This window comes from Mandrillus leucophaeus, unplaced genomic scaffold (genome assembly GCF_000951045.1).
Source record: "Mandrillus leucophaeus isolate KB7577 unplaced genomic scaffold, Mleu.le_1.0 Scaffold39, whole genome shotgun sequence".
Taxonomy (NCBI): domain Eukaryota; kingdom Metazoa; phylum Chordata; class Mammalia; order Primates; family Cercopithecidae; genus Mandrillus; species Mandrillus leucophaeus.
In genome coordinates, this window is record NW_012104142.1 from 1,162,049 (window position 1) to 1,182,958 (window position 20,910).

Here is a 20,910-nt window from a genome sequence, read left to right on the forward strand (position 1 = left end):
GCTAAATATACCTAAATTACAGCCCCTTGGGAGGGTTCTGAGGGACCTGCCCTCTAGCCACGAAACTACAGCAGCTGCAAGGCGGCCCTGCTGTTTACAGACAGAAGGGAGAAAGAGTTTGCTGTCCTCAGGATGGGGTGATCCGGCTTTCCCGGGAACCAGCCTTTGTTTCTGGAAGCCCATGGAGCAGATACGAGTCCGGGTTCACTGACGCAGGCACGCAGTACTGGTCTTGCCAGAAGCCCAGCCCACACTCACCCTCACAGATGCCTCTGTGTGCAGTGTGGGTTCCTGTGTGTTCACTAGCACCCTCCAACCCGTGGCTGGGAGCTTGAGAAAACCAGCGAGGTTCCCCTCACATGTGCTTCCTTAGGGACCAAAACGGGGGTGCGGGTGATGAAGCCAGCAAGATATCAAGGCTGTGGGAGGAAGGCTTGTTATTTTCCCAGAGCCCTGAACCACGGGGCTTTAATAAAATCACCACATGTCAGGGTGGAAAGGATCCCAGGGATGGTCTCATACAGCCCTCTCAGAAGGGGAAACTGAGGCTCAGAGAGGAGGAGGGGCCTCCCATGTAGAGGCTTGGCAGGATTAGAACCGAGGAGCCCCGGCCTCACCACAGCAGCAGGCTGCCAGCTCCACCTTCTGCACTTTTCCTGACCCGCCATGCTCCGTGAGGGATGGGAGCAGAGGGCTAGCCTCTGGAGGACTGAGACCCACATCGGAGGGAGAGGGGCTGGAGAACAAATGGCTAAGTTACATCCAAGGGAGGGGGCCCACAGTGAGCTGAACAGCCAAGCGAGGGGTTGTGGTGAGTGTGGGGAGCTGAGGGGTGGAGCCAGTTTGGGAAGGAGAGCAGAGAGCAGGGGCAGGAGAGCCAGGCTGGCAGGCAGGTCAGGGGCCAGTTCGGAGGCAGCACTTGAGCAGCCCTGGACTGAGTAGACATGGCCTTTACAGCAAGGTTTTCTTCTGGGCTCAGACCATATTGACCACGCTTCACACTTCCTCTATGGTGGTCTTATCTTAAGACTTTTACATGTATTCACTCACTTAATCCTCACAAGAACCCCATGATGTGGGGACTGTGATCACCTCCATTTTACAGATGAGGAAACTGAGGCACTGAGAGGCTGAGTGACTTGCCCAAGGCCATAGGGCTGGCATGTGGCCACACTGGTAACAGATCATTCAGCCAGGCCATCTGGCTGCAGTCTGCTTCTGATTCCTGCTGCTGTCATGGACAGGACAGGCCTGATGTCACTGTCACATGTGCTCCTGGGCTTTCATGGTGGCTGCCCCGATGGGCTTCCAGCCTCCTGTGTACTGGAGGAGGTGCAGCGCCAATGCCCTGGCCGAATTGGTCCTGATGAAGGTGGTGATGGGAAGGTCATAGAAACAGAAGACAGTCCTCCAGGTTCTAACATCAGGGACCGAGCCTCGTGTGTTAAGAGGACAGGGGAGTAACACAGCATATACGGCCTACCTTAGGCCGCCATCTCTGTCTGCCTTCTGGTCTGGCTACAGATGTTCTATTGCATGGATCCTGCTGGTCCTCTAACACCCTTTCAGCAAATTATGTCAACAGGCTACCAAAAAGTTATTGAAAAACTCCACTGCTGGAGATGTGTTCAGGGCAGTAGAGCCTCTGCCCCTCCTGGCCTCAGCCCAGCACAGATAACCTAATCAGAAACATACCTACTGCACCGGATTTGACTCCAATAGTGAAAAGCACCTTCTGTTCAGGTAACAATGAGAGCTTTTGTCTCCCAGGCACCCGTCACAAAATAGGTCTCCTTCACAGCTGTGAGGCAGGCTCCACCAGCCCATTTTACAGAGGAGAAAACAGTTTCCTAACTCGCCTGTGGTTGCCCAGCTAGTAAGTTCTAGAGCTTGGGTTTCGCCACGTCAGCCTCATCCCAAAGCCTGCATTCTTGCCTCAACACCCTGCTCCATGTTTGAAATGCTACTGTTTAAAATGGTATTTATTTCAGGAGAAAAAAAATCCTCCAGGTGGGTGCCTACATTGGCACCAGGAAAGGTTTTATCGTACCAGGAGTCTTAACCAACCCCAGCATCCTCTAACTTTGGCCCCAATCACCCAGTGGCTCAAGCCATCCCTGCTGAGTCCCCACTGGACAGCAGGGGCAGCCCACTCGGCTCCTCCCAGGAAGCTGCCCTGAGCTAATGGGAGCAGGGGTGGGGGAAGACAAAGGGTCCATTTGTCATTAAGTGGTAGAGGTCAAGTGCACACCCTTGGTGGCAGCCAGGGATGATGGAGAACATGTGACTTTCCACTCAGCCAGGAAGGGTCCAGCAGAGATGCTGCTAATAAGAACCAGCCTTGCCACTCTCAGGGGCCACCTGCCTCCCCTCTTGGAGCTTGATAAATGGTCCAAGCAAAGAGGGACCCCCTCCAAACACTTTGGAGGAGGGTTCACTTTCTAATGAAGCACGCTGGAATACAGTGTTGGGGCACTTTGACTTTAAGGGAGCCTCATTAAATCCAGGGGGAGGCTGGATCCCCAAGATGCTGGCTGGCCCAGCAGGCCCTGGGCAGCGGATCTGCCAGTCCTAGGAAATGCCCCATCTCAAAGTGTGCCCATTCCCTCTCTGAGCTGCCCAGCTTCTCTTCTGGGGCCAGGAGATACCTGAACTTCCAGTCCTCATCCACTAGGAGCCACCCCACACCAGGTAGACACACCTACTGAGTGTGTCTCAATTCACTCCGTTCGTATTTGTTAAAAGCCCAGTGCCTGCTAGGTGCTGCCTAGAAACCCGACCTCTGTCAGCTTGCCCTCTGGGCACATGAGCTAGTGGAGAGACCAGCGATCACATAATCCATGACAATGCAGACAGCAAGTGCTAAACCAGGGGATGGTTAGAGAGCTGTGGGACAAGGAGGAGGCACCAGCCTTGGGGAAGGAGGGCAGGCAGGGAAGGTTTCCTGGAGAAGGGGATAATAACTGCAATCAAGGACCCGTGAGAAGCCCTTACATTATGGTCAGGGGTTGGGCTTTGTCCTGAGGGTGTGAAGAGCTTGTAGGCTGTGTTAGGCTGATGTGGGACATGACCAGATTTGCAGTTTGAAAGGTTTTAGAAGGTCCAGCATGCAGCATGTTTAGAAGAGGCTGCAGTGGGAGGCTGGCTGGAAGGCACTTGCAACAACCAAGGCCTGGACTGGAGCAGAATCGGTAGGGCTGGCCAGGAGGGCTGGACTTGCAAGCTATTTTAGAGGTGGAATTGAAGGATTTAGCGACGATAAAAAATGAGGATTGAGGGAGAAGCAGGAGCTCAAGATGACACCACATTTCTGACTTGAGTAACACAGTACCCTTTCCCAGAAGGAAGAACAGATTTTGCCAGGGGAGATGAGTTGAATTTGAGCATGATGCATTAGAGATGGCGTAATGTCCAACGGGAACTGTGATCCGCTGCTGGAGGTCAGAGCAAGTGGTCGGCTGGAGCCAGCTTGGACGGCTGGCAAGAGTGGACCATGCACACCTCGCCTCCTCCCAGCTGCGTTCAGTGACCTCATGTTGGTAGCTTGAAATCAGCTATGGTGGGTGTATTTATACCACAGATATTGGCAGATGCTGTACGAGGCAGGGTTCTCCTCTCCACCCTCTCCCACTCAGCTAATGGTTAAACATTTGCCAGCATGGAGTCTTGTTGGTGAGGGAGGCAGAATGAGGCGGCCCCTGGGCAGAGACACAACTGACCATCTCTTGACGGTCAAATAAGAGAAGGGAGACTTCCTGGTAGGCTTTTTCCAGCAAGAACCTTCTGTCTGTGTATTTGCAAGTAGGAGAAAGACAGGGAGGAGTAGACACAGGGGTCTGCTTTCAGAAGTGGGGACCTCCTTCGGCTCCCTTTTCACTCTGACCTTGAACTAAGGGAGAAGGTTTCAGAGATCAATGTAAAGATTATTTCCTTGGTTCTGGTTCAGAAGGATGTAATATTAATCCATGAATTAATGTACAAATACATCTATTTTTTATACATTTAATGTGGTCCTAATCCCTGTGCGTTTTTTATGAGGTTGGGAATCCAACAAAATTCTACTAGATACAAAAATGTATTATAAAAACAGGACAATCTAAGAAACATATGAACAGAACAGAATGGGGAGGCCAGGAATAAAGCCAAATGCATGTGTCAATTTGGTACATGATCAAGGCTTCATTTCACAATAGCAAGAGAAAGATCAATTGTTCAAGAAATGATGCTGGGGCAACCGATAAGCCACTTAGTAAAAGGTAAAATGAAAGATGGTTGTTTGGTTTTTTATTATTAAAACCAATTTATTCATTATATCAGAATAAATTCCAAATGAGCAAAATACTTAGATATAAAACCTGAAACCATAAAATACAAGGACAAAGCATGAGTGAACATTTTATAATTCTGAAACTGGGGTAGGCCCTTTTAAACATCACACAAAATCCAACAGCCGTAGGAGAAGATTAAGTTTGTCTATATAAATATAAAACATACCAGAAACAAAATAAATGACAAATGCCAAAGTAGAAAGAATAGTCATCACTATTCATGACTATTGAATATTCGGATATCTCCTGGCCCCAGAAGAGAAGCTGGGCAGCTCAGAGAGGGAATGGGCACACTTTGAGATGGGGCATTTCCTAGGACTGGCAGATCCACTGCCCAGGCCCTGCTGGGCCAGCCAGCATCTTGGGGATCCAGCCTCCCCCTGGATTTAATGAGGCTCCCTTAAAGTCAAAGTGCCCCAACTCTTTGATGCATGACTATCAAAGAGTTATTTTTCTTGACAAAGTGCTTCATTCAAATCAGCAGGGAAAAAACAAACAACCTACTAGAAAACATTGGTAAAGAGAAACGGGCAGAGAAATATTGGAAGAGATGTCTAACCTCAGGATATAATTGAAGAGATATAAATTAAAGTCCAGTTCCAAGTCTCCCCACATGCCTTCCCCAGGCCCAGCCTCTCCACAAAGTGGCGTCCCAGTTTCCACTTGGTCCATGACAACATTCTTCCCCAGATCTCTGAAAAAGCCTTGGTTAGCCCCGGATTTGGTCCTGGTTGGAGAGATGCATCTTCCTACCAGGGCAGGCTCTGTAATTAACAAACTGTGTGATTATCCCTACCACGTAAACATTGTCCCTAGCAGGATTGAAGATGTTTCTTGGAATCCTCTCCTCCTGACCTTTGCTTCAGTCCTCTTGGTGTGCAGAGTAGTTTACAGAAAGTTTACACTGGGAGGTTTCAGAGATGACATTGGATGGTTTCCGGGTTTTCTCCTTGGTTTATTCTTAGCATCGCTTATCCTTGAGAGGAAAAAAGCCAGGGGCCCTTCCGATAGATGAGTGGAATCTCCTCCCTCATGCCCTTTTGGATGGCTGCCACAAGCCCATCCTAAGCCTGCGGCAGACTTCAACTCGCTCGCTGTTGAACCAGCGCACCCACCCTGATGGCAGGGTGCCCATCCTACCCAGCTGACGTGTTCCCTGAGCACAGGCCACTGGGCACTTATGTTCGCGGCTTCAAGGAGGACCCTGGCAGCCTGGAGATGCTTTAGGGTCATAGCATATGAATCCTCACACCAGCACTTGGAGCAAGGCATGAGCCAGACGCCCGCTGAACAGGGACAGGGGGAGCCTGCTGCGTTGTATAACAAAGAGAAATCTTCTGGAGAGGTCTGATTCTAAAACTGCTGCTTGACAAGGACAAACTTTCATTGATCACAAGACATATTGGGCTCAAAAGTAACCTTGCTCTATTCTGGAGCTTCCCTGTTCAGTTCAATTCAACAAGTGTCTGATGATGGCAGCTACCATTTCAATAGGCTTTACAAACATAATTAAATGTAATTTGATGATCCTATGAGGTTATACTGTCATCTCGATTCTATAGATGAGGAAACTGAGGCTCTGGGAGGTTAGACAACTTGCTCAGAGCCACACAGCCATAGTTGGAGGCAGGATTTGAATTTAGTTTGCCAGTCTAGAAAGCCCATGCTTGGGAAGAGATTCTGGCTGCGTCAGCCAAAGGAGACCCCAAGCTAAGAACTGGGCATATTTGTTTGGTGAACAGCGGGTAAGCCAGTGTGTCTCAGCATAGAATAGATGGAAAGATGTGGCGGGAAAGGAAACTAACGTGGTTGATGGGGATGGGATTGAGGGCTGGCCTTGAACATGGTAGAAAGGAGCCCTTGCTGGTTCTTGAGAAGGAGAGTGACAAGACTCACATTTCTTAGCTCTCCATCACCCTTGACCACCTGGCCATCCCTCCTCAGCCCTGCATCATCACAGCCTTGTGCTTCTTCTAATCTCATCACATCCCCTTTGTCCTGAATCTTGATCATAAACCACTGGATCATAAATCACTGTGACCAGTGAACCTGCTTCTAGTCTCCACCCTAAATATTTATTTGTGTTGCACTCTGCACTTCCAGGAAAATAGGCATAGATTGCTCTGCATCCCACAAAGATTAAGGAATGCTCAGAGATTGCCCAACTGCTAGGAGAAGCCTGCTGGCCAGGGTGAGAGGAACAGGAGCAACCTGACCTAGTCTAGCCTGAAAATACACATTTTGAAGGTCAGATTCTGATATCCAAGCCATCCTTAGATAAGTGGCCATGAGCAATGACTGTGTAAATAAAAAAGGGCTTAGAGGATCGCAGTCCAGGAGTTCCGCATGCTCCGCTGGCCCCACTGTCCCATGCATCTGTTTACAAGCCACGCATAGACAGTGGTGAGGAGCTCTCCAGGGGCCGCTTCCCAGAAGTAGACCCAAAGGACGCTGGCCCCTTCCTGTTCCATTCCCACCCCCAGCACCCGCAGGAGATTTCCTATGATGTTCCATTTCATCTTTCTCCATCCTCCCTCCCAGCCCACTAACCACAGTGAGTGTCCCCCAAGGACGATCACACAGAGTGAGAGTCATGGAAGCAAAAACGAACCAGAGGGCTAGGGATTGGCTGCATCTCCTCCTTGCTCAATCTCACTTGTCTCTTGTTTGTTTGTTTTTTTTTTTCCAGGGTCAACCAGGCACTCGAGGTTTTCCTGGATTTCCGGTAAGTGGAGAAGGCTGAAGTTAGCTATGTCCCAGGTGGTCTGTAGGCCTGATTGGGTTAAACTTCATCTGAGGTCAGCCCTGGTTCCACTCTTTCTCTCCCAAACTCTGGTCATTAAGGACTTGCTTCTACAGCCATTCATGGACACCAACTCAGGACAGTAGCTTGGCAGTCAGGTCACAGTGCAAGGAATAAATACAGGGAAGCAAATCCACAAATTAAGGGGCAGCAGGACAGGCCCCAGGTGAGTGAAGTCACAGGCTGATAAACCCCAGCATGACCTGGGAATACGGAATGGACGATGCCCTGTGGGAGAACACCTGCAGCTCAGCCTGTGCCCGGGCTTTGAGAGGAGATCCAGCGTGGGGAAGGCAGAGGGATGACCACCTGGGTGTCCTTGACCTCTGCCTATGGGGCCTAAGACAGGTTCTGACAGGCAGAGCAGAGGGAGAAGTTCCCTTTTCTCCCAGCCTCAATGCAGGCCAGCCCCTGATTTCCAGGAACACACCACCCACTCTGCACTCAGGGCAAGGGTGAAGTCTTTGACATTAATGGGGAGGCCACCCATAGGGTTTTCTCTTGTGCTGTGTACCTGGCATCCAACATTCTATTATGCTCAACCCCATTTCAAGATGGGAAATTGAGGCCTAGGCTTACCCATGGTCACATTAACAAGTATGTGGTCAAGCAGGGCCTTGAGCTCCAACTTATCAGAATCCAGAATCTATGCTTTTCCCCACTGCCCAGGCAGCCTCTTTGGCAGGAGGCTTGTGATGCTCGGTCTTTACATCTGGCCTTTCTGGTTTCAGGGTCCCATTGGACTGGATGGCAAACCGGTAAGTGGACCCGCTCTCAGGGGAGGGCTCCTCCCCCTCACTGCAGGTCAGTGATCCTGGATCTCTTGGTCCTTCTGAGAGACCCTGACTCCGTGGAAAATGCTTTACTTAGAAGGAAAAGTCCTAGAGCTGAAGGTTGTCACTACTGGGAAGTGGAGGGGGCCATTTGAGTCACCCCTGACCCCAGTGGCCTTCCCCAGGGCACAGGTCCCCAGCTGCCCAGCCTGGCTTTCAGAATCCAAGCAAGACGCATCCCTGGGTGATTCCGGGTGGGGTGGGGGTGAGGTCAGTAGGCAGCGTGGAGAGTGGAGGGTATGGAGGTCAAATAGCTGGTCTGAAGAGCCTGGCCACTTGTGCACACGATTGCCCCTGCTCCTCAGCACCTGTGTCTCCCATGGCCCTGTCCTCGAGGTCAGGGTCTTCCTCCCTGATTGAGACCTGACACGTGTGCTCAAGTCCACGTGGAGACTGCTTCCTACCATAGCGCCTCTCTTCATTCATTTCAATCCTTTGGACTTGGTTCCCTGACACAAATGTTCTTGGGGGAAAAAAGTACCCTCCCCAGTCCTAGGAACAAGTCAACTGGAAGGGAGCATGCCCCACCCAAAGCCCTCAGGGTGGATGGAATGCAGCCCCACTCACAGCCACGCCCGGTCCCACCACTCGCCTCTCTCAGTTGAGGGACCCTAGCACCACCCAGTCACTCCCCAGCTGCAGGCCAGTGAGCTAAGTGCAGCTCAGGGGCGCCAGCAATCATTTCCACTCATGTCATGGGACCAATCCCCCGAAGCTACCCTGGACATGTGGATGAGGTGAGAGTCGGGGTCTAGGGAGACTACCCCCACCCCTGCTCTCTGAAGGGCAGGCAGCTGCTAGTGAGGCCCAGCGAGGGGCAGTGAGCAAATGACCTTGCCTTAGGGACTGGGTGAAGGAGTACACAAGCCAGAAGGTGCAGATGGAGCACAGGGGACAGTGAGGAGCACGGGGAGGCAGGGAGGAGCACGGGGGGCAGGGAGAAGCATGGGGGCAGGGGGTGGAACTTCTGGGCTGCAAACAGTGCACCTGGTATTCACCCTCTTCTCCTTCCAGGGCCACCCAGGACCAAAGGGCGACATGGTAAGAGCCCAGCTTTCCTGCCTTCCCAAGATGGGTAGGGGTTGGCCTAGCCTCACAGGCACAGCCAAGCACTGCAAAGTGGGCCCCGCAGGGACAACAGGAGTGGCTGCCCGTGCTGGTCACTCCCCAGCTGTGTAAACCAAATGCCCTGGATCCTCACATCAATATGCAGGGAGGCAAAATGGGCAGGGACTTCTCCATCTGAAGCATGAGGCTGGGAGATCCAGAGAGAGCGCATACCTGGTCGGTGGCACACAGAAGTCGGTGTCCAGCTTAGTGCTCTCAAACCACACTCGCGTGGGCCTTGGGAGACAAGGTTTCATCCGCACTCACAGGGGACACTTTCTGTAGGAGACACCATTTCTACTGAGCCTGAGGTCCCTCAAGGCCTCATAACCCCTTCCCAGTGCTGGCTGTGCCCTGAGCCACCCCAGGACTCCAGGGGTTCCTGCCCCACTGGGGCTGGTGGTGCCCAGTGGATCATCTCAGCTGGGGGTGCCACATGCACCATCCCAAAGACCCCTTCTCCTCTCCCCACGCCTTCCTGGGAGTTTTCGTTTGGATGTTGGGCCACTTGGCAAGTCGAGAGCAGGAGCGAGGTCTTCTCTTCCGTGTCACAGCATCCCGTGGCCGCCCCCGAGATGGATCTGCCCAGGGGAATTGGAGTGCCTCAGGCCCTGAAAAGGTGGAGAGACAAGCTTTGCCCCACCTTTCTCCTGGCCCCTACCTTCTGCAGAGCTTTGGAAATAAATTTGCTGTCTCCACAGACCATCCCTTCCAGAAGGCAATGAAGGGCTGCCCACTATCACAGTGGGCCAGGTCTCAGCAGGAACTGATGGGCCATTAAGAGCAAATGGGTCTCTGCTCCCACACTGTAGAGTGTACTTTGGTTTTCAATAAATCCCTGCTTCAAAAAAAAAAAAAAAAAAAAAAAAAGAAGATGAGCTAGAATGCAATATCAGCCTCCTAAGTCCCAGGTCACACCTACACTGCGAGGGACCACCTCCTGCTCCACAGGTCAGTGGGCCAGGCAGGGGTCTGGCTCATGCCTTGCTCCAAGCGCTGGTATGAAGACAACCCTTGACCCATGACTGGGGCACTGCCAGGGCACCGAGGGAGGCAGGCAATCTCGTGGATGGAAAGGGGGATGGCGGAGTGTTGGCTGCAAGGCCTGGGCTCCAGCCTAGCTCTTCCTAACTTGCCAGCTCCCTCTGGGCCCCAACCTGTCCTCTTGACTCAGATTCAACTAACATTTATTGAGGGTTTGCCGTGTGGTCGGCACTGGGCTAAGCACTTTGCATGACTGTCTCAATCCTCAGCGTAACTGTGCTCCAGGTCTTACTAGAATCCCTTTTGGCAGGTGTGGAAGCCAAGTCTCAGAGAGTCTAGGTAACTTGCCTGAAGTCACACAGTTGAGTGTCCAAAACAAGATCAAAACACAGTTCTCAAATTCCTTCCCTCCACGTTTTATTACCTTCCTCCCTTTCTGTTTCCCTCACTCTTTGTCAGCCTTCCTGCCACCTTCCTTCTTTTAATGCATTTTTTATGGAGTATCTAAAATGTGCTGCACACTACTTCAGGTGCTAGGGATACAGACGGGAGCAAGAGAGACTGTCTTTGCCATCTGTAGCTCACAGTCTACCAGGGAGACATCCTTTTAAATAATCACTCACGTAACTAACAAGTTGCTTTGCAATGAGTGCTATAAAAAGATTATCCTTAGTGCCCTGGAAACCTTGGTATAACAAAAACCTCACCCAGGCCAAGGGTCAGAGATGGCTTTTCTGAGAAAGAGACTTTTGAACTAATGCCTGAAGAACGAGGATTCAACCGAGAGAAAATAGAAAGAGGGATGAGAATGTGCTTTCTGGACATGGGAGAACAGCATGTGCAAAGGTCCTGAGGTAGGAAAATCCTTGACATGTCTGCAGAACTGGAGGAAGGGCACTGGCGGCAGAAGGCCCCTGAGGCAGTGGCAGAAGAGCTGGTGCTGGAATCCAGGTCCCCCAGCAAGGTTTCCTCTCCATCACAGCTGCCTCCGCTGCAAATGCATTTCCTCCCGCCCCTACCCCGTTCCTAGGCGTGCTGTGCACATGTATGGAATAGTGGAAACCGAGACAGGAATAAACTGCCATCCTGCATTGTTAGAGAGGCATAAAGGGTTTGGGGTGCTCATCCCTTTAGTCCCAGCTTCTTTTCCTCTCTGGCAGCCTTATGCTACCATAAGGTAGCCCATGGCCCCCCAGAAGTAATAATAATGGTCATCTTCTAGGCAGCACTCTGGCATCCTCATAACAGCTTATCATCCCCACTTCATGAGAGGGGAAATTGAGGCACAGAGTGGCTAAGTACATTGCCTGAGGCCACAAAGCTCCTAAATACCAGAGCTGAGATTCAGACCAATACTATGGGGTCTTACCCCTGGATCACACCTCCTCTCAGCTGCCAGCACTTTGTTCTGGAGGAAAGGGACCCTTCCATGGGGCCCCTCTTCCTGCCCTCACTCTGCCCACACCATCCCTCTGTCCCACACACTTGACCGCCTGTCTGTTCAGGGATGAGAGCTAATTCAACAGAAAAGGCAGGTCCACCCCCTCTCTCGTGAGCCCACATCAGTAGGATAGATCACCTATCTGCCTCATCAAATCCGGCAGGCCACAGAGCCATCCGATTCCTGTTTGCCTTGGCATGGGTACCCGAGCTGTTAGTTGCCAACCGCTGTCCAGCATCATTACCTTGGCCCGCTCTTCATCTGTCTGTCTCCCGCCCCAGATGCTGTCCCCTCTGCTGGCGTCCTACTGGGGCACTGGCACTCACCCTCATTGTTTAACCTGCATCCTTACCTTCAAAAGGGGGTCACCTCTGCCCCACCCACTTCACATTATTCCCAATAACCTGAAATAAGGTGTTGAAGTGTTGGGAGGACACAGTTGTACAATAGTGCAGTTGGGGGGTGGACAAGATTGGGGGTTCTGAGACTCAGGAACGCCATAAGGGCTGTAAAGCAAGACCTGGACTGAGTCCAAATCTCACCCACCACCCACAGGGCTGTCGGAAGAGTGAGGAGCGCCAGGCACTCACAACACGCCTAGCACACAAGAAGCGGACAGGCACCTTAGCTATGCTTCAGTAGCAGTTAGCAGAGGGCTGGTGGCAAGTGCTGAGCACGTCACCCGGGGCCATGGCCCTTAAAGGGGCAGGCGCTGCCCGGCTGGAGAGAACTGGTACCATGTGTTGTTGACTTGAAATCCAGATTTTTATTTGCACTCTGCTTGCTCTTAAGTGTTGGTAACTAGTTGAAATAAAACCATGTGGGATACACGAAATCCCTATGAAGACCACGACTGTCCCCTGGGCCACCATTTGGGATGTCTGGTCTCAATTGTCCAAGTCGCTGCAGTCCTGAAACTCCGCCTGCCCCTCCCCTATCACACTTATATCTCTGTCCTGACAGAGGGTGACCTGGTCACCTGTGGGCTGGGCCCGGGTTCCCTGCTGGGTGAATCATGTGCTGCTGAACTTCATTCTAAACACTCTGCCAGGCCAAGCGTGGTGGCTCACACCTGTAATCCCAGCACTTTGGGAGGCCAACGTGGGCAGGTTGCTTGAGTCTGGGAGTTTGAGAGCAGCCTGGGCAACATAACAAAACCCTGTCTCTACAGAAAAAAAAATAGAAGAATTAGCCAAGCATGGTAGTGTGTGCCTGTAGACCCAGCTAATTGTGAGGCAGAGGTGGGAGGATCACCTGAACCCAGGAGGCTGAGGCTGCAGTGAGCTGAGATCATACCATTGCAGTCTAGCCTGGGCAACAGAGCGAGATCCTGTCTCAATAAAACAATAAAAGATAAATAAACACTTGGCCAGCCACATGGGCTGGGAGGGCCACATGGATGGTCCCAAAGGCCACTTCTCCCTTCCAGTGATGCTCTTGGGAGTTTCCCAGTTTGGAGGTGGCCCTGTTGGCAAGTCGGGAGCAGGACCAGGGCTCTTGCACATCACGGCATGCTGCCGCCACCTCCCGGAGGGACCCACCCATGGGGATCCACGATGCTTCAGGCCCCAAAGAGAATGGCTCTAGCCAAGTCTAGAAGCCCTGACTCCCAAGGTCTGGCCCAGTTCTCAGCATTCGGCAGAGTGGAAACAGCTGGACCTTGGCCATCAGACAAACCTGGGCTCCTGTCCCAGTGCCACCATTCACTGAGCCATGAGACCTTGTCTCTGTCACCTCGCTCAGGAGCTGGAGTGGATACGAGCATGTCCCTCACAGGCACACACCTGAAGAGCCTCAGCTCATAAGGCATTTGTTTTTTCCTCTTCCCTGCACCAGCCTTGGTGCAGCCTCCTAAGAGAGCCAGAGCATGCTGGGCCCTCCTCAGACAGCAAGGGTCCCTCCTGACCCCAGCTCCTTTCCTACCCCTGCATGGACAAGACAACCTTGAAGGAAACCTCAAGATCCCTCATATTTCTTAGAGAACTCCGGAACATGGCTTCAGTTGCCAACTTCCTGCTCGCTCTCTTTTGCCGAAGGTTTCTCCAAGGCCCCCATTGTCTGAGGCACCGGCCCAGCCCCCCAGGCCAGAAGCTCTTCTGGTTCAGTGGGCTTCACTGCAGCCTGGGAGGCAGGAGGTGGAATGTGCTAGTGTCTCCCAGAGGCTTGGTGCATGTGAGGCAGGGGGTCCCATGGAGCAGAAAACTCGCTGACCTCTAGGTGCAGCCCCTCCATAGCTGGCCCATGACATGCTGGTGGTTGGAGGAATGGATGAAAGATGCCATCTGTTCTTCATCACAACCCTCGTCCGGCCCACTGCGGGGTGAAGAAGCTGAGACTCTGTGGATGAGACCACACCACCTTGAATGTGGTGGGCATGGGAAGACCTGGATGTGGCTGGCCCAGCCTTCGGGATTCAGCCCCAGTCCCCACCCAGGCAGGTGTCCCTGATTGCCCGTCTTCTGTCTGCCCACTGATCTGTGTATGTTTGCTTCCCACAGGGTCTGACGGGTCCCCCAGGACAGCCGGTTGGTACCTCATCCTTCTATTTCCCAGCAGAGAAGCTTCAGGTGGTTGTGGCCTCAGCTCCGGTTTCTAACTCTCTCATCTCCGTCTCTTTGTAGGGACCTCAGGGACAAAAAGGAGAAAAGGTAAGAGCAGTGGAGGTTTCCTAGAGTCTCCATCTCAGGAAACGGTCTCCCAGTCGGTAGAAAGGGGTCAATAGTGGTTATTTTCAAACTTTAGTTTTAATTGACAGAACCAGGAAAGCCCCTGAGGTGCCGCATAATAGATTCAGTTGACGCCGCTACAGGTGACATCCTTTTCTTGGAGTGAAGGGTCCTCCTGGAGCCTGGCCTGGGTGACATCCTTTTCCAGGGGTCCTCCTGGAGCCTGGCCCTCTTCAGCCTGTTTCTGGGCCCCTCCCAGCTGTCACCCCATGGTGTTCCCTGACGCCTCTGTGAGCCTCTGGGATTCTGAGGCATCAATCTGTCAACCACTGGCCTGGCCTCCTGCCCTCTCTGTCTTGTTGAATTTCTGATAGAGACTCTGCTGTGCTTGCTTTTGGGCCACTGGTACAGGGGCCTGGTGCTCCCAGCTCAGAGAAGGTGGCTTGGGGGCCCCCATGGTGCCAGCTGCTCCCATCCAGTGGCTTCTGTTCAGGGCTGTCTGGTGGGCCTGTCTAGAGGGTCAACCTTTAGCCAGGCATGGGGCATAACTCCCGACTCTGCCATTATGGCAAGTGGTGTAAGGCGAAGCTCCGCCCCTAGGCTCCATGGGGCAACTTCCAGACAGGCCCTGGAAGTTTCTTCCCTGCTGCTAGCCAGGGGCAAGGGAGGGACTTAGTTCTCCTGCCTCAGAGGGCTCAAACGAAAGCTAGAGCAGGAGGGCTGGTGAGTGGTGAGATGTGTGACATGTCCTGAAGTTCTGGGGGTGCCCTGAGAGACAGGTACCCCCAACAAGTGCCTAACACCCCCTTTCCCTTCTCTCTCCTTCCCAGGGTCAGTGTGGAGAGTACCCACACCGGGTAAGTGAACCCCTAAAATTGAGCAAGGCCCTTTGATCCATCATCCCTGGGGCACAGCCCCCAGCTCAGCCTCATCTCCCTGGGGTCTCCAGTTCCTAACGGATCGTGGGGGAACAGAAGCCCCCAGTGCCCTCTGCACTCAGCAGTCAGAAAGAGGAGTTTGGGGTGGCAGTGCGTCTGGTGGGAGCAGCTGATGTGTCTCTCTGGCCATGGGCTGTATGGAGCTGTTCATCATCCGTGCGTGTCTGTACATCTGCCCCTTTGTACGTACGGCCGACTCAGTATGTTGGAGTCTCTTGCTTCATGTGGAGCTCTGTGGCTCCTCTGCACATGGCCCTCTATGGCAGCGTGGCTTGTGTGAGTCCGACTCCCCACCCATCCAGCATGTGTGTGCAAGTGTGTGTGTGTGTGTGTGTGTGTGGCGGTGGGGGGTGATGTCCGGCAGCCTAGCCATGGCCAAAAAAGTGGGACTTTTCGATTAGTCATTGTATCAGATGATGGTGTTTCACATCCAGACCTCGATGATGGGAGATAATCAGGGACTGACTGTAGCAATTCAGGGATAAAGTCTCTCCTTGGCCTGTTTGAGAACAGAGGAAGCCCTTCTCCAAGCAGGCTGGGGATTTCAGGCTGAGATGCTTCCTCTGCCCACCCCTGCCTCCTCCTTCCTTTTCCTTGCTCCACCCCAAGATACAGAACCCAAAAGACTGCTGTTGTCCTGTTAGGAATCTTCAAACTTGTGTTCCAGCAGCAGGGTCGATCTTGAGACAGGGGAGAGCAAGATAAGCACAGCTTCCTCCAGCAGGAGCCCCAGTGAGCTAGGCCCAGAAAAAAAAAAAAGCCCCTCATTTTGTGGATTGGCCTCGTTGCTCCCAGACCTGGACAGCAGGGATGGAGGATGAGCATCTTTAGGCCTCTCTCCCCTCTGTCATGTGCCCCATGGTGCTCAGCTTCCCTGGCTGCCCACCCCTGCCACGCAGGTCCGGCTGGTGGGATTTGGGGAGTGGAGACAGACATAAGCTGGAGCTCAGCGTCAGCTTGACTCTAGAAGGCCGTCAGGAGGGCCATGCTAGCAGGGCCCAGCCTCTGCCCAGACCCTCAGGAGGCTGGAAGGCAGACCTGAGGTCTGGGTTCCTGGGCCAGGGAACCACTGTGAGTCTGGTACGTGAGAGGCTGGGATGGGTTTAAGGCTGCGGCGGTGCTAGGCCCGGGCTGAGGAAGGCAGGCCAGCAGCAGCGCAGTCAGAGCCAGCCCGTCAGCGGCATGTGCTCCAGGGATGCAGGGGCCCTTGTGTTCCGGCCAACTTGATCCTGATACAATAATAGAAGGTCAGCTGTGTTTATTTGAAACGATAGGCTCACAGGATTGTTATGTTACCCGAAAGAAAGACAACATCCCCCAGCACAAAAGACAACACAACTGCAGACGCTTTGGTAGTGTGTTACCCGTCCTCAGTGAGCGCTTGGGGTGGCGTGGGAGCAGGGCTCTCTGCTTCTCAGCCCAACACAAGGAAAGGGAAGGGCACAGTGACAGAAGGCTGCAGAAGACCCCCGGCCACAGGGTGCAGTGAAGCCTGGCCTCATGACGGTGGCATTCTGGGGAACATGTCAGGCATGGGGTGGGGGAGTAGATTTGGGGTCCCAGCTGAGGGGGAGAGCAAGTTTATTTAGAAGAGGGTAGAAAATCAGGGGGCTTCTAGAGATCTGTTGGCTTTCCAAGGGGTCTGCAGGCAGGGTTGGGGTGGCAGGTCTTGAGGCCTGGAAGACACCAAGAAAGAGATCCAGGTGGCCCCTCCTCCACTCCAGCCTGTGGCTTCCCCACGGAGGGAGAGGAGAGGGGTGGGGAGGAGGGGAGCTGGTGTCTGTGGGCTCTCCCATCACGGTCCCTGTCGCCCTGTCTCTGCCACCTCCATCCCCTCCCAAACTAGGAGTGCCTAAGCAGCATGCCAGCAGCTCTGCGCTCCAGCCAGATAATTGCCCTGAAGGTTTGTAGGTTCTGGAAGGTCTCCGGGCCCCTCTCCACTGAGAGGCTTCCTGAACATACAGCCCAACATTGCACATCCCCAGGCCCCGGCAGCGGGAGCGGGTGGAGGTCTGTGTGCAACTACTGTCCAAGAAGGCAGCAGCTGTGACCTGGAAAGGCCACACTTGGGCTCCCGATCCCCAGCTGGGCACATTCGCAGCCCAAACAGCTCCTGGTTCTTAACACTCATCCCAGGAGTCTTGTGTGATTTAAGTACTTTCAAAAACAAGCGGCTGATGACAGTATATGCCATCTTTGTTTTCACATGGGCTCTAAGGGCCTCCTAAAACCATGGGTTGCTCAGCTTCAATGGGTAGAGGGACTAGAAGCTGCAAGAATTTCCAGAAATGAAAATCACATTAGATAATATGACTGCAATTTGCCTCCCGCAAAAACATGGTTGAGCGTTCTGGAGATATCTTTGCCCAGCCTCTATTTTCCAGGCCCTGCAGCCCCAGGGTGAGCCCTCAGCAGCACTTAGCATGTGCCCATACTGGCTGCACCCTCAGCCAGCTCAACTCCCGGGGAGCTGGGCTTGGCACTGTCCTTGACCACCCTCCCCAGATGCGCTGACACCAGCCTTTCTTGCTCAACCAAAAAAAGAACCCACCAGCCGCACACCAGCCCAGCTTCAAGTACCAATTTCACGGGCCCAGTGGTTCCCTCGCCAGACCCTCTGAGTTGGCTCCCTTCTGTCCACCAAGCAGGGATGGGTGGGGCTGGCAGTGCAATTTTGGGCTGCATGTCCAGCAGCCTCTGCAGCCCAGCATGGCCACGGAGGGCAAGCCTGGCCATGGGGGGCCATTGTCCCATTCCGGGGGCTGCTGGTCAACACCCCAAACTCTGACCTGGAGGCCGAGGCCGGGTGTGGACTGAGGGCCACAACTCCTCCCAAGGGATGGCTGTGCCATCCAAGGGCAAGCTCCGCTCTGCACCCTCAAGCCATGAGAGTGCCCTGTCCACTCCTTCCCTCCCACTCCTCATGTGCACGCTAATCTCTCTTCTCTCTTCCTCTGCTCCGGTCCCTCTTGGCCGCCCTGCCCTCCTGGCGACTTTTGGCATCGATCTGAATACCTGTGATCTTTGGCCTTTGCCCTCTGGCCCTCCAACTCATCTTTCTCCTCAGCTGCTGCCTCTCCTCAATTCAGTGCGACTGGCTCCACCCCCGGTCATAAAAAGGCGGACATTCCAGGTAGACACCTCCCGTTTGTCCAGACCATGTGTGGCTTTCCCAAGGGGCCTGGCAAGCCTGCTGGGGCTGCAGACAAAGCCAGAACCTCACTCTAATTCAGCAAAATTAAATTAGACAAAAATAGGCCCACGTATACCATAGACATGGAAATACACAACACACAGGACCCAGAAGACCCACAACTATCACCACACAATGATTACTCACAACAGCCACCAACAAAAGCTGTCAGTGTGTGCCAGGCACCCTGTTACCCAGTTCGCAGGCCTGCTTATATTTCATTCACCAACAGTTTTATGAATTAGGCATGATCATCCTTATTTCATAGATGAGGAAATCAAGGCTCAGAGAGGTTAACCAAGTTGCCAAGGTCACACAGCCAGTACATTGCAGAGCAGGGATTTGTACCCAGTCTCTCTGCCTGTTACTAGCTGTGTGATTTGGGGAAAGTCACTTGACCTCTCTGTGTCCCAGCTTTCTCATCTATAAAATAAGGATAATAACAGTGTCTATTTCACAGGGCTGTTGTTGATATGTAAAGCACTTGGAATAGTTCCTGGCACAGTTTAAGAGATATAATAGTTAGCCGTTATTATTACTATTATCCATATTTTGGAGACAAGGATGAGGCTCGGAGAAGTGAATTGATTTGCCTAAGGTTATACTAACAGTAAGAGGCAGAATTGAAACTGGCCTTGAGGCAGAATTGAAATTGAAGTCAGGTCTTCAGACCCCACACATCCAGGGCTCTCTCAGCTGGACCTACCTCCTCTCTGCTTAGAAATGCAGACTAATTAGCATCTGATCCCTCGTAACCTGAGTTTGGGGAGCAAAGGCATTTGTGGAGGGAATGTAGTCCACAACCCACATGGTGAGCAAGTGTTTCCTTCTTTCTGCCTTCCTAACCCAAGGGGGCTGGGATAGGAGCAGATCACAAAGAACAAAGCCATCTGGCCTCTGCTCTTCAAGAGATCACAGCTTGATTCCAGGCCAGGTGGCCCGTGGCTGCCCCCGTGCTCCTCACCTTTCTCATGCTGCACTGGGTCCCCCGCCCGGCACAGGGATGCTAGCAGTGGCAGGGCTCTGAGCCGCTGTCTACAAGCCTGACCGTAGAGCCTTAAGCAACCATCCGGCCTGACTCAGGAGTCAGGAGCCCAAGGTCCTGGATGTTCAGGCACCTGATTGAACAAGGCTGAAAAATCCCTCCAATTAACGGCTAAAAATACAGAGGGACATGTGACTCCAGTGCCACCCAAGCCTACAGGCCACGTATCACATTACGCCTGGCCAAATCTTCGAGAGCCTCCCTGTGCCCGAGCACTCACTGGAGCCTGGCTACTCAGGAGGCCCACTGGCAGCTCCGAAGCACCAGGCCCACCTCTGTCACCCACCCCAGCCTGTGCCGGACCCCATTCCAGGAGAGCTGAGTCCACACTCTCAGAAGAGCCATTCTCCTGGACCCCAGCAGCGACCTCCCTCCCCGCCTTAGTTGTATCAGCTGTTCTTTGTTGAGCCCTCGCTAGGTTCCAGGCATTGTTGTGAGAATTCTATGCAAATTATCTCATGCATTCCCCACAAGAGCCACCTCATTATCCCCCGCTTTGCAAAGGCAGAAATCGAGAGGGGTGCAGGATCCCATCCAGGCCACTGCATGTTACTGCCTCCTTTTCAGGAGCAAGAGGTGGTTAAGCCAGAACTTTTTGTGCTACCCTGACCTGGTTTCCAAAGTAGAGAAAGACGAGGAGGCACCTCTGAGCTGCCTGCTGCAGATTCTGCCTTCAGAATCAGGTTTTTGTATGCTCTCAGCCACTATGGGACATAAAAATGCTTGTCCATTTTCTATCAACAAGCCAGTATTGATTTTACAGACTCTGCAAGCCGCTTAAACATCGGGACTAAGAGTCATTGAAAAAGGAAGCTTTATATGAGATACGATGTGCTTGGCAGATGGTGCTGGAGGTCATTTCCAACATGCAGAAAGAGTAGACAGTGAGCCCTTTTTGCTGGGGGCTTACTTGGAAAGAATAGGAAGAGTCTGCTGTTCCAACTTTGGGTCCTGGCGCCACCCTGAATTCCCATGTGACTTTGATCAGGGAATTCAACTTCTTGGAGTCTCAGTTTTCTCTTCTGTAACATAAGACTTCTGACGTTGTAAAGATTCTAGAATTTCACAGTCAGAAAGGACCTCAGGAGTTTTCTTGAGACTAAGCTTCCCCCATCTTGTGAATATAGAAAACCCATGAAAAATATAAACACACAAAGTACAGGATTCCGAGGAGGTTCTGGGACCCAAGCAGCGGAACCAGATTTAATGTGGTTGAAAAGGAGGCTGCACTGGTCCCCTTTTAAGGCCTGAGGCTTAGTGAAGCCTTTCTTGGTTCAGAAGAAACACTGACACCTGAGACTTATCGACAACCAACATGCAGCTGGGTGGGGGACCTGCAGTCACAGCAGCCGCCAAAGTGATTTCAGCACCTGCCTCCTCTGCCATGGACACCCTGAGCCCTAAAGTGGCTTCTCAGAGGGTGTGGCAGGATAGGGCCCAGGCCCCAGAGTGACACTGCGAGATGCCATCCGCCCACAGGTTTTCCAGTCAAAAGATGGTGCAAGCAGGTCTTGCTGAAAGTTTACGTTTCTCATTCCCAGGTTGTGCTCTCCTATTTATGACCACCACTTC

At 52.8% G+C, this 20,910-nt stretch overlaps 1 protein-coding gene across 6 annotated transcripts in view; it reads left to right on the top strand.

The window, feature by feature from the left end:
• The window catches only part of COL13A1 (collagen, type XIII, alpha 1), a 162,938-nt gene that overhangs the window by 79,245 nt on the left and 62,783 nt on the right, over positions 1 to 20,910 (top strand). For 3 of the 6 annotated variants that reach the window (XM_011991037.1, XM_011991039.1, XM_011991041.1), the window contains 7 exons: positions 7,018 to 7,053; positions 7,863 to 7,889; positions 8,979 to 9,005; positions 13,995 to 14,021; positions 14,118 to 14,144; positions 14,993 to 15,019; positions 16,947 to 17,003. In XM_011991037.1, coding sequence (XP_011846427.1) covers positions 7,018 to 7,053; positions 7,863 to 7,889; positions 8,979 to 9,005; positions 13,995 to 14,021; positions 14,118 to 14,144; positions 14,993 to 15,019; positions 16,947 to 17,003 — 228 coding nt within the window. Of the gene's footprint in view, positions 1 to 7,017; positions 7,054 to 7,862; positions 7,890 to 8,978; positions 9,006 to 13,994; positions 14,022 to 14,117; positions 14,145 to 14,992; positions 15,020 to 16,946; positions 17,004 to 18,167; positions 18,234 to 20,910 lie in introns of all 6 variants that reach the window. The other 3 variants (XM_011991038.1, XM_011991040.1, XM_011991036.1) reach the window with 2 other exon arrangements.